Source organism: Manis javanica, chromosome 1, assembly GCF_040802235.1.
Source record: "Manis javanica isolate MJ-LG chromosome 1, MJ_LKY, whole genome shotgun sequence".
Classification (NCBI taxonomy): Eukaryota; Metazoa; Chordata; class Mammalia; order Pholidota; family Manidae; genus Manis; species Manis javanica.
Window position 1 is genome coordinate 223,112,351 of NC_133156.1, and position 13,279 is coordinate 223,125,629.

Sequence of the window (13,279 nt, forward strand, 5' to 3'; positions counted from 1 at the left end):
TATTTATCTTCTTCCAAGTCTTTATTTTTAACTTTTAAATAAGTCAGAAGAACTGTAAATTATGGAGCCTTGCCTCTAGAATTCTAGTCTAGGCATTATCCAAGAAGGTAGTTACATACTAACATCAATAACAGTAATAATAGCTAACATTTATCAGGCTCTTATTTTGTGCCAGGCATTGTGCTAAATGCTTTACATGATTTATTTAATATCTACCATGGTCCTATGAGGTTACATTTGCTATTCAGAGCTCTGAATAATAGTGGAATGCAGTTGTTGAATGTTTTTTATTGGAACCTAGAGAACTTTTTCAGATTTGTAAAAAAGAAAATCTCCATGATTTTACAAACATTTATTTGCACTGGAATTTTTCTATGTAATCTGAAAGTGATGAGAAGTATTAGAGGAAGGATAATTGGAAATTTTCCTGAAATAATCAGGGAGGTTTGACTAGTTACAGCTAAGTACTCATTAGTGACAATCTCAGTCATCTCTGACTTGATTAAATGGGCATACATACAGGGGGTTTGCTGGGAGACAGTGAACTTGCACAAGAAATTTTAAGACATGGATACTTTGTAGAGGAAATGAAGGATATTTAAAGCTTAGCTGCAGTACAGAGACATTCTGGAAACATTTCTAAAGCCTACTCAATCTTCCTTTAGTCTTTACTGTGGGAGTTACTTAACTTCTGCCTGCAGACTCATTCCAACCCTGGAATACGTTGCCTGGGACTGAGAAGGGTCTAGGAGTTTTGTTGCATTAGCCTCCTGACCCCATTTAATTGTGACTTAAGGTCGAATCCAGCACCACTGTGTGGGTATCTGTATTCATTCATCACTCCTGGACTTCTCATGTTTGCCCTGTAGGGGGCGATGTGGCACAGTGGAAGGAGGGCTTTAGAGTTAAATTTGGTTGCCCGACTCCACAAATTACTAGCTTTGTAACTTTAGGCCAAGTTAACTAATTACGTAGGCTCTAAATTTCCTCATCTAATTCTACTACCATCTGTATTCTTAATTTGCTTCACAAGCCTAGATAGAACAGTCCTATCTTTTTCTAGTTTTTAAAAATAGTAATGGTTTCCAAAGTGGGAGGCATGCAGAATTAATCCTGTAGGCAGGGTACAACAGGAAAATATGGGCAATTAACTTTTACTAATATTTACAGTTAATAGGTTAACACTTTACTCCATCTGTATGTCCGGTGATATCCATCAGATATGGTGAGTTAACCTGAGAGGAGGGATACTGGGGACGCCACACCTGGAGGGGCCAGTTATGTGAGCCTCCTTATTTGTTTGCTTACATTCTGTTTGGACGTATTACAGTTCACCTCCACCTGGTGGAGTGGTCTTTCAGATTATATTATTTGATTTGCATGAAATGAACCTTGCTAAATAGACAAAAAGCTTAACAAGAATCCTGCAAAGAAACTACATATTGAAGTTCCAGATTGAATCGAAGATTGAAATCATGATACAAGGATACATACAGAGCAAGAAGAACACAGAGCTGAACTTCTGTTTGTATTATGAACTTGTCAGGGAACTGCAAAGTTAAAAACAATAATGATCTAAGCAGATTAAAGAAGAATCATTTAAAATCTTTAATATTGTTAAAAATGCTATTTGATTGCATTTGCTGTATTGATAGCTATTGGATGGATTTATATACATCATTATCGCACCTTAAGATATTCGCTAAAAATGGTAAAAATATTATCAATTCAGATATTTTAAAACTAAACATTCCAGATATGAAGACAAACTTATTGAGCTTTTTTCAGTGATGATTGTAGCTATGTCCTAATTAATCAAATACCTTAAAATTTCATTAATGTAATGACACATTTTTAGAAGTATCTTTTGAGATTTCTTACATTGGGAGTAAAATATAAAAAGTCATAAACCTTTGTTCTTCCTGTTTTGGTTAAAGTGGCTGAAATAATATATAGACCAATTAATAATGTTAGTTTGGTGGCAAACTAAAATGCATTTCTTTGCAAGCAGATATTGTTGGGGCACTCATAGAAAACATCACTAAAGTTTGAAGTAATAAATATTATACTAAATTATGGAGTTTGTGAGAATTCCTGTACATTTGGAATAAAAGTACAGAGCTTATGGTATTTGGAATACTCTATGTTAATAATAAACTATATGGAGATCTGCCTTTTCCCCCAAAAAACCACTAAAGAAAATATTTACCAGATAATATACTCAAAGTAAGTAACTTAAAATTTTATTATGAAATCAGACATATAAAGCATAAAGAATAATATAGTGTACCCAGAACCCAGCCTAATAAATAAAACAGCTAATAGAGCTGGTATCCCTCTGCAGTCACATTATTCTGCTTCCATCTCCAGAAGCATTCACTTTTTTGAATTTGGTGATGTATGTTTCATGGGCACTGGGAAAGAATTTGTAGTTTGTCATTATTGGGTGGAGTGTTCCATAACTATCCATTAGATCTAGCAGACTGATAGTGTTGCTCAAGCCCTCCATACCCACCTTTACTTTCTACTTGTACTAATCATAGAGGTGTGTTGAAGTCTCCCAAGTATAAGTGTGTATTTGTCTGTTTCTCCTTTCAGTTCTGTTTTTGCTTAGTGTATTTTGAGGCACTGTGGTTAGGTATGTAGACATTTAAGACTTAGTTATGTCTTGAGCAGATTCTGTATTTTACAGGATCAAGAATAAAATTTTATAGATAGTCTTTTGTGGAATTGCTTTTTTAATCAGCTAAGAGAATAAAGGAAAAGAAATACATAATTGTGCTGTCTTAAAAAAACTATTTTTCAAAACAGTTTTAGGTTTACTGAAAAACTGAACAATAATAAAGTTCCTATGTGCATCCCATACTGTCTTCTCTCTGTTATTAGCATCTTACATTAGTATGGTTCATGCATTACAAGTTAATGAACCAATGATGATGTGTTATTATTAACTAAAATCCATACTTTATTTGGATTTCCTTAATGTTTACCTGATAGCCTTCTTCTGGTCTAGAGTCGTATCCAGGATACATTATACTTAGTTGTTGTGTCTCCTTAGACTTTTCTTGACTTTGTCACTTCTCATGCTTTTCTCATCATGTTCTTGCTGTAACTTGACAGTTTTGAGGAGTTCTGGTCAGACATTTTGTAGATTTTCTCACGGTTGAGATTTGCCTCTTGTTTTTCCCATGACTGGCATGACTGGCCTGGGTTTGTGGGTTTTGAGACCACAGAGGTAGAATGCCACTTTGATCGCATCATTACCCAGGTATATACTGTGACATGGTTTGTCACTGTCAGTGCTGAACTTGATCACCTGGCTAAGGTAGTGTTTATCAGGCTTCTCCACTGTCCTCCCTCTTTTCCTCTGGAAGGAAGTCACTGCGTGCAGCTCATACCTAAGGAATGGGAAGTAACATTCCACCTTCTTCAGTGCAGAGTCTACATAAATTATTTGGGGTTCTTCTGCACAGGATATTTGTCATCTCTTCATTTATTCACTCATTTATATCAGTGTCAATGTAAGGATATTTAGTACTGCTTAACTTATGTTGTTTCTGAAATTTTTCCAATTTTGGCATTGGGAGCTCTTTCAGTTGGCTTCTGTGTCCCTTGATATACCCCTAACATAGGGTTGTTTCCTCCCAGAGCATCTTTACTTTCTATACTACAAGATGATCCAGGCTAATTTCACCTATTTCCTGCCTCAGCTATCTCTCTAAGGGGCTTTTGGTTCCTTTATTGGAGATCAAGTTTTTGATTCCTTTTATTGGAGAATGGTATTATAAACCAACTTTGGGCACTTACGTGTGTTCATTGCTATTAGGATATTGTTTCTAGGTCCTCTTGGTTAACAGAGCAAGGACATATATATGTATGTATGTATTAACCCAGATGTATACACATATTCACAAATACTTCTATATGTAACTATCTGTATCTATATTAAGCTAAACATGAACTTGTATTGATGTCTCCAGTTGTAATTCATTACCACACTGGTGTTCTAGCTTCTCACCTTGCTTATCTGTAACCTCACGCTCCACCATTGGCCTTCCATTTACTTAATTGTTGAATTTCAGTATACACACTTAGCAGTATCAGAATTGTTAACGCATAACCTGTGGGAAACTACTTATGTTATTTTGTTTTACCTTTAGTCGTACAGACTCTGTTCATTTCCAGAGTTACTTAGGTCACTAGTTCCCCCCTCACCCACTTCAGTGAGGTTGTTTCTTACATTTGTGATACAGTTAGATTGTTTGGTCACAGTCTGCATTTCATACTGGGATCCTCTAAAGTCCTAAAGGATTTTTTTAAAAAATTACATACATTAAGGTTCACTTTGTGTTGTAAATTTTTATTGGTTTTGACAAACGCTTTGTGTCATGTATGCACCATTACAGTATCATACAGAAGTTTCACCACACTAAAAATTCCCCTGTGCTTCACCCATTCATCCCTTTTCCCTTCCCCTGCAAATCTCTGACAGCCACTGGTCATTTTACCAGTTGTATGCTTTGTTTTTTCTAGGTCATAAGATTGGAATCATACTGTGTGTGGCCTTTTCACACTAGCCCTTTTTTCACCTAGTGAAACGCATTTAAGCTTTCTCCATGTCTTTTCATGGCTTGATAGCTCATTAATTATTGCTGAACAACGTTCCGTTTATGAAAGTACCATAGTTTGTTTATCCATTCACATATTTAAGGGCATCTTGGTTGCTTTCAGTATTTGAATAAAGCTGGTATGAACATTTAAGTGCAGGTTTGTGTGAATATAAGTTTTCAACTCAATTGGGTAAATACCTAGTGGTGCAATTGCTGGGTTATATGGCAAGATGATGATTAACTTTGTATGAGACCACCGAAGTATCTTCTAGGATGGTTATCTGTGCATCTCTGCTAGCAATGGATGAAAGTTCTGTTGCTCTCCATTCTTGTTAACATTTGGTATTGTTAGTCTTTTGGATTTTAGCTATTCTAATAGGCTTCAGTGGTATCTCATTGTTTTAACTTGTAATTTCCTAATGACAAATGGTATTGAACATCTTTTCATATGCATTTACCTTTTGTATATCTTTTTTGGTGAGGTCACTGTTCAGATCTTTTGATCATTTTTTAACTGGGTGGAATGAAGCTCCCGAGTAGAGTGATTAGATCCACTGAAGATCAGACATGTTAGAATAAATATGCCTAGTGGATTTCTTTGTATTCCACAGGATGAACTACAGGAAGTAGGGGGTATGGAGTCCTGAGATCATGGCATCATAGAATTTTATTTGTGCGTTCATGTGGTCAAAGATTTTGGCAGTTGAAAGCGGAAAAAGGGTGGATACGAGAGTGATTATGAGAAAGGAAATGGCAGGGTTTGGAATCAGTTAGTACGTGAAGGGAATGATTAGGAGGTGTTGGTTATTTCTAGATTAGAGGCTGAGAAAAGGCAAAGTGCCAGGAGTTCAAGTGAAAGGAAGTGGAGAGATGGACTTACATTTATGTAAGTGTTGATCTTCAAGGTTATATCAGGAAGATAAGAACATATAATCAGGTGTGGCAGTAGTATTAGATCTGTGTTTTGTGTGGAACTGTTAAAATCATAATTACAAAGATGCAGGTATTAGTATCTGTAGAGCCCTGGGATGGAGTCACCATCGTGAAGGTCCAGGGAAATCATTTATAGTAATAATTTATATCCTTCCCACAAATTTGGATTTTATATAATCTGATTTGTAAGCGTGGTTGAAATGAAAAAACTTAAATGTTTTAGTTTGCCTTCTCTAGGAGCTGACTCTTGGATGAAGATTTACTGCAAGTATTTTGTTTTAGAAGTCATCCCAGGAAATACCAGTAGTGGGTAGGGAGGGGAAGTTAGCAAATAAAGGGTTTATTATCAAGCAAGTTACCACTGTGGATAACTGGCACTATTCCCACTGGGGAACTCTGAAAGCCAGTGTAAAACATCCTCATAGTTATACTCCTTGAATGGGTGAAGTAGGTGGAGTATATATACCAGCTCCATCCTCATTGGTCAAACTCATTTCCAGGGATATAATATTTCAGACCTGCCATGCAGGGAACAAAATGGACTTAAGAGGTCAGAAAAATCCTCAGGTTAAAAAAAAAAAAAGCAGGTGGTATCAGTCCTGTATAGATGGAACTGGTAATGGTTAGGAGATTTGGGGAGGAGGAACTCCCCTTTTGACTCTTTCTTGATAACCTACCTGCCATGCAGATGCAACATCTCCAACTCATTTTTTTACAGGCCACCAGTTTCCCCTGCTTCAATGAGCCAATGCAACAGCACTTTAGGGTTGACTCCAGGCGTCCTTTGGAACATTGAATCCTCGGTTGTATGAGAGTGCCCCTACATCAACAAGGTTTTCCTTACCAACCTTGTACCTGGACCCCAGGTTCAGCACTCAGATCTAGTCCCAGGCATGTTCTCGTAGCTCCTGTCAGTGCAGATCATCAGGTCCAACAGCTGTTTTGGGGAATTACCCTGTCCTGTCCAAAGCAAAGGACAATATCCTTATTCAATGATGGCAAGACTTGATCCTACTTATTAATCTCGGAGCGGTGAGGGAGGTAGGGGTCAGCATCTTTTGAGGCATGCATCTCCGATGAGGCCTTACATAGTCTGTATGCAGAGGATACTGCCACCCTGTAGCAAGAGCAAGGGAGCCACTTCTAGCTCAAAGGGTTCAGGGGAATCTAGGCTGGACAGTGAATTCAGTCTTCTTAGTAATTTGCCTGCTTTCATAATCTGAATTTGTGCCTGATTTTTAGCACGATCTGCCTTCAAGTTGTAGGAGCTGCACCTACCTTAAAATGCTGCCACGGAGGTCTGGCTGCCACCATGCTTCAGAGTTGATATTTATCTGATTTCAGCCTTGGCATTTTCTTTCTTCTGTGCATCAATATTACTTAATGAAACCCAACCAATTTAATTGTCTTTAAAATTCCCAGCGCCCCATCTCTCTCAAATGCTAAGGCTATTGTATAAGCCTTTTCCATGTCCCTTCCTAGCTCCACCGCAGTGAGAGTCTCCGTAACATCCATGCAGCAGCAACCAGGGGTTCTCAGCAAGCCATTCTCTACGGCACTGGGATCCTAGGCATCTGGTTGGCAGGTGGCCTACTTACACAGTCCATCTTGAAGGTCTGTTTTACAGGAGCCAATCTGTGTTACTTTGGGCACCCTAGATGCAAATGCTGCTAGGTGGACTCAAGTGCAAGTTTTCTGGGGGGGGGTTTGCTCAGTTTCTTGAATTTGTAGGTATGTCTTTCACCAAACTTGGTAAGTTTTCAGCCATTGTGTCTCCATGTATTGTTTAGCACCACGTCACCACACTCCTTTTCTTCTTCTGGGATTTTATGACATGATGAATATTAGACTCTTTGCTTTTGTACAGCAAATCCCTGAGGGTTTATTCCTTTTTGTAAAAAGAAATCTCTTTCTCTCTATTGTTTTTTTACTGTTCAGATTCGATAATTTGTTTGTCTATCTTAAACTTATGTTTGTCATCTCCATTCTGCTGTTGAGTCCCATCTTATGAGTCCCCCCATCAATTATTGTATATTTCAGTTCTAACATTTACATTTGTTTCATATCTTTTGTTTTAAGAGTGTTTGTGATTGCACATTTGAGCATTTTTATAACAGCTGCTTTAAAGTCTGTCAGATTACTCCAGCGTCTGTATCATCTTGTCAGGGCATTTGTTGTCTTTTTCCTTGTGAGTTAAGATTTTCTTCATTCTTTGTTTGCCAAGTAATTTAAAATTGTTTCCTGGACATTTTGAACATTATGTTATAAGGCTTTAGGTCTTTTAAAAATCTTTCGGAAGATGATATTTTTGTTCTAGCAGGCACTTGACGTGGTTAGGTTTAGTCCACAGATTTCTGTCTACCTTCTGTTGGCTGTATTCTAATGGGAGTTTAGTTTTCAAAGTCTTTTCAGTGCTGTTAAATCTGTGCCACGTGTGTGTCTCCCACTTGTCAGCCTGGGACCTAGGTAGAGGTCTTTTTGTAGCTGAGTTTTCAAAGCTGTTGGTGTGATAATTAAGAGCAGATCCCCATATATGCAGGTTGGAGAAGATTCTGGTATTTCATAAACAGCAATATGGGATTGCTTTCCTGAACTGCTGCTCAGCTATCACCCTAGTGATTCCCTCCTATTCTGTTCTCTGGCCAGAAACTGATCACTTTTGCAATTGCGCCATAATGGCAGAGGATAGAGAGAGAGAATATCAATGGGGCCTCTCTTGGAACTGCAGCCAACTGAACAGAAAAGATTCTTTTCCTTACCTTTTTGACTCCTGTAGTTTCTCAGGCCAGCTGCCTTTGCTGCTTTTGCTGTCACCCCCACTTTAGGATTGCCTTTGGGCTGGGGTGGGAGACAATGAAAAGAAAGGAGAGGAAAAAAAGACCTGGAAAATTTCTCCCGCTCTACCCCTAGGCTTGCCCATCATTTAAATAATTCTCTCTCTCTAGCTTTCTTGTAGTTGAATTTGTATTAGCTAACTGTGAGTATAGTACAACTCCATTATAAACTACCCCTAGGCTTTGGTATCTTTTCTTCTCTTCAAGCCAGAACTGGAGGGTTTCTCCTGGATTTCTGTGTGTGCACCACAGTGCTAGGCTTGGGGGTTGTACTCTGTGAAGTTTAAGCCAGGTGATACAAGAGGGAAAAAATGTATAATCACCGCCTTTTCAGTGGTGCTTTGAATTCTGTATTTTTTCCCCATGTGCCTGCTGATATGTACTTTTCACAGACCTCAAGCAGCGCCAGCATACATTCTGCTCATGTTTCTAGTTATTGGTGGAATAAGGGTGTTATGTGCTCACTCCATCTTACTAGGTTGGGGCTGGGTTTTTAGTACCTCATTTCAGTCAGTCATCAGCTGCAGCTGTCTGTTGCCCTCTGTAGAGGGGGTAAGTTACTTCTTAGGCATTTCTTGGTTAGAGAGTATTCACTCAGCTGAAGGCTGTTCACCAGAGAAGCGTGCAGCTGTGATGGGGAGTTAGCAGTCAGCATGCATGGCATCGGGGGTCTGGCAAAGGTCAGGCCACGGAAGGATATCTGGGCAGGGCAGGAACAGCTCTGCTTTTACAATGTTTTTTCCTTACTTGCATTTTGACTTACTTGTCAAGTGTTTTTTAAAGAAACACTTTGTGCTTTATTAGTTTCAAAAAGTCCAAGGACTTTCTTAGAAGGAAAGAAATAGTCTATCATGTTATTATTAATTACAAACAAGATTCTCCCCACTAGATTCATAGACTTCCTGTGCAGCAGTGGCAGGGCCATAATTGTAATAACGAGAGTAGCAGCTACCACTTGGCTTGTGCTTATCTTGGGTCAGGCACTGTCTGTGCATTTAATCCTCTCACAAGCATATGAGCTACATGAAGGTGAAGACTTTGTCTCTTATTCATTACAGTATTTCCAGTACATCTAGATGTGCCTGCCACTTAAGAGCTGCTCAGTAAAAATTGTCAACTGAAGGGTAATGAAGTACATGTAATTTTCATGCCATTTCAGCAACGAGGAATAAATCTTAGAATGATTAAAGCACTTGCCCAAGGATAGACTTCCAGTAATGGAACTGGAACCCAGACCCACAGGGGATGATGATCTTTATTGTTTTGATGGTGGGAACATGCTTACCTAATTGTAGCAGACATACCTAGTGGTGCAGTATTAATTACTGTGGCTTTAGGTCAGGTTGGCAAGCTTTTTCTTGAAGGACCAGGTAGCATTGTTTTAGACCTTGCATGACAGTTGCTGTCTGTTACAGCTGCTCAGTTCTGCCATTGTAGTGTGAAGGTATTCAAAGGCAATACATAAATGAGTAGGTGTGGCTGTGTTCCAGTAAAAATAGAAGTTTTATTTGCAAAAACAGGTAACAGGTCAGCTCTGACCCAGGGTAGTATAGTTTCTTTGGTTTGGCAACTCATTTTAGGTGAATTCTGCTACCAGGGCACATATTCAAACATGGAGATGGGGGCTCTGAAATGGTGTGGTGGTGCTTGTGGTTTGGTGGTCATCCAGGTGATCCAGAATACCTATTGATTTTTTTTTTTTCAAGATTTTTCTGGAAATCAAGACAATTTAGAAAATTGTCATGAAGAACTTAGGGATAGATCTCCAGAATTCTTAGACCCTACTTTGAGGAAAAGTGATGTAAAGAAATAACAAAAGTAGAATAAAGATGTAATAATTGAAATATAAATGACATTATGATATTCTTTGTTTTAATCTATGTAGCATTTAAAATTTATATTACCTAGTGAGAGAACAAGATTGGGGAGGAGGGAGCAAATTTTTGGATATCTTTTTTTATAATTACAGGCTACAGGTACTAACTGCTGTTTTTTTTATCTACGACCAGATTTCATTAGATTTTTGCTGTTTCTGGTTGCTTTTTCTTTGGCTTGCTTTCTTTCTGTTTTAAAGTTCTTTCCGCTTGGGGGCAACTTGTTAAGTAACCAGGATGTGTGTTGAAACCTGTTTGGTAACATTTCAATGACCTTGAAAAGGGACAGTCTTAATTATCAAAACACTGCAGGATGTTAAGGAAATTTAAATTTGCTTTAAGATCTATTTATATAATTAAACTTTCACCAAACACCTTGCTTTTAATGGGTATGTAATTTGTATAGTCATCATTTAATTTGTGAATCTAACCTATTTGAGAACTGTTGATTTACAACAGTTTAATCTACGTGGGAAGTTATTTGGTTTAGGCTATTTGTCTAGATACTTTTTCTTCTAGAGTAAGGCAAAGTTCATGGAATGTACTATTTGTGGTCTAGCTTTGTAGGAATAGAGATTTGAAAATATGCATCTAAAAGCAACAATTAAGAAAGAAATTTAGTGAAAGATTCGGAATTCCATTCTACTACTTCTAAGTTGTATGCCCTTGAGCAAGTTAGTGTTCTTTTCTAAGCATCTGTTTCCTAATCCATAAAATAGGGATAGTAATAATAATAATAATACCAGTGCCCTGGGTTGTTGGAAGGATTAAATGAGATAATGTGTGAAAAGAGTTTTAACAAAGTGACTGACATAGCTTCAATCTAAACTACTATTACATTTGGAAGTTTTTGAATTTGGGTATGAATACCTTTTTTATTTAGTATTGTTTAACATAAAAAAACAGATTTTACTTATGCCTTTTATTTAAAGCTAACTACTCTCATGTTCTTCATTGTAGCCTTTCATATAATTATTTTATAAATTATATTTAGTAACATGTTTATCTGTATAAAACAATAGGGATATGGGGAACCATCTGTCAACTAATCCAGGGCTCTGCAGAGAAAAAAAATTGAAGTTAGAAATAAGATATAGCCCCATATTTTAAGTGCAGGAAGCAAGTGCCTGAGCTCAGTTAAATATTTAGTTTTTCATCTTTTAGAAGCTGTCAAATAAAGGGAATGCTGTTTGTCTTTTTCTGTACCAGGCTTCTGCCTTATTTTTACTGGTCCTTGCTTATTATATGTGCATATACAACTTGGTTTCCCATACCTCTTCACAACAGAATGATTAGCACTTGGTTGTATTATCAAAATCACAGTGGTTTATTTTATCTTTCTCTGTCTCTAGGATGATTGAGGAAAGTGGGAACAAGCGGAAGACCATGGCAGAGAAGAGGCAGCTGTTCATAGAAATGCGTGAGTCTTTGTGTGTTTCTGGAATTCTTGTTAATATGGATGGGAGAGTCTTCTTTCCTTTCTTTTTCTTTTCTTTTTTTCTGATCAAGTCACAGCTTTCATCAGTTAGAAGTTCTGTGTTACAAGCTTTAGAAAGGGAAGAATGGGTGGTAAAGAATCATGGAGTTGGAGGACCCCAAGCCAGAGTATGTATTTTGATTGGATTGACTTGAATTGCTTTCTTAAGCAAAGTCATGAATTATAAGGCAGAAATGTTACCTGGAATATTTGTAAGTTTAAGGCATGCCAGTCAATTTAGACCATGAACTTGCAGGTGGTGATAATAATTAATACATTATATAACTTACACAAGATACAAATTCTAAGGTAGAGAAAACTAAGTGTTAAGACAACATTTAAAGGGAAAACTAAAAGCATGAACGTGTACTTTGAAATATTACTTTACTATGCAATTTTAAGTCTTCTGAGAAAAATACATTCTCATATAAAATTCAAACAAAGAAAAAGATGAGTGACAGGAGTGGGGCCATTCCAGTATTTGAAGGGTTGTTTTGCTCTGTGATTACTTGTCTATGTGACCTTTACTGCGTGACCTTGACCAGCACACTCACACTTGGTGGACCTCAAATTCCTTCCCCATGAAATAGGGTTATTAGTCTGTACCAGTGATTGTGAAATCTTTTAAAATCATTGTACTCTTTTTTTTTCAAATGAGATCTTACAAGGACTCTCAACATAAGAGTGTCATAAAATTAGTACTGCTTGGTTGAAGAGGGGAGGCAGGAGCCCAGCCTGAAATAGCCCTTCAAGTACTTGTAGAATTCTAGAATTCTACATATCACAGAGTGAAAAATCAGTGGATAAAGTCTCAGCATACCCTTTCAACTGTCAAGATATTTTATATCTTTAGAGTCTTAGTAATGGGAGGCAGACTTTGACTCAACTCAGATCTTTGTTATCTGGTCAAGCATAGACTAGGTAGCTATTTGCTAAAGATGGCAGAGAAGAAAATCTGGGGGAGATAGTCTCAGTGATCATTAAGGACTTTGGTAGTTCTGACTCCTGAATTGCTAGTCATTCAAGCCAGACACGTTGGAGCCATCTTCGTCTACCTCACCTTCCACCTCGAAAGAAATCACAAAGTGCAGCTTAGTTTTACCTCATCAGTGAGTCTTGGGTCTGTGTGTTCCTCCTACTGTAATGAATTTGAATCCAGGCTCTGCAGTCAGACTCCTCTTGGGTTTGGATCTTGTCCCTCATTTACTTACTGGCTGTATTACCTTAGGTGAGTTACTTATCTCTATGTACTATAGTTTCTTCACCCATAAAATGAGAATAGTACCTCCTTCAGAAAATTATTGTGATGATTAAATGAAATAATGTGAGTAAAGCACTTAGCACAGTGCTTGACACAGAATAGTTGTTGTTCAATATGGCTAGTTGGGTTTACTATCAATATTTTTACCATTGTTACTTTTCTAAACTAAAGCAATCAGTTTCTGGTCCCTTCTTCCAGTCTTGAGCCTCTCAAATCTGTGAGCTCTGATGCTGCCAGACTGAAATATATAAATGTGTTTCTTTCTTTCTTTCTTTCTTTCTTTCTTTCTT

General features: G+C 37.6%; 1 protein-coding gene across 6 annotated transcripts in view; it reads left to right on the plus strand.

Moving 5' to 3' along the window:
* Nucleotides 1–13,279, plus strand: part of DTNB (dystrobrevin beta) — a 248,010-nt gene that overhangs the window by 14,792 nt on the left and 219,939 nt on the right. For all 6 annotated transcript variants that reach the window (XR_012122390.1, XM_073215694.1, XM_073215680.1 and 3 more), the window contains one exon: nucleotides 11,604–11,671. Coding sequence is in view for 5 of the 6 variants with exons in the window: in XM_073215694.1 (XP_073071795.1) it covers nucleotides 11,604–11,671 (68 nt within the window). In the remaining variant the exon portion in view is untranslated. The remainder of the gene's footprint in view (nucleotides 1–11,603; nucleotides 11,672–13,279) is intronic.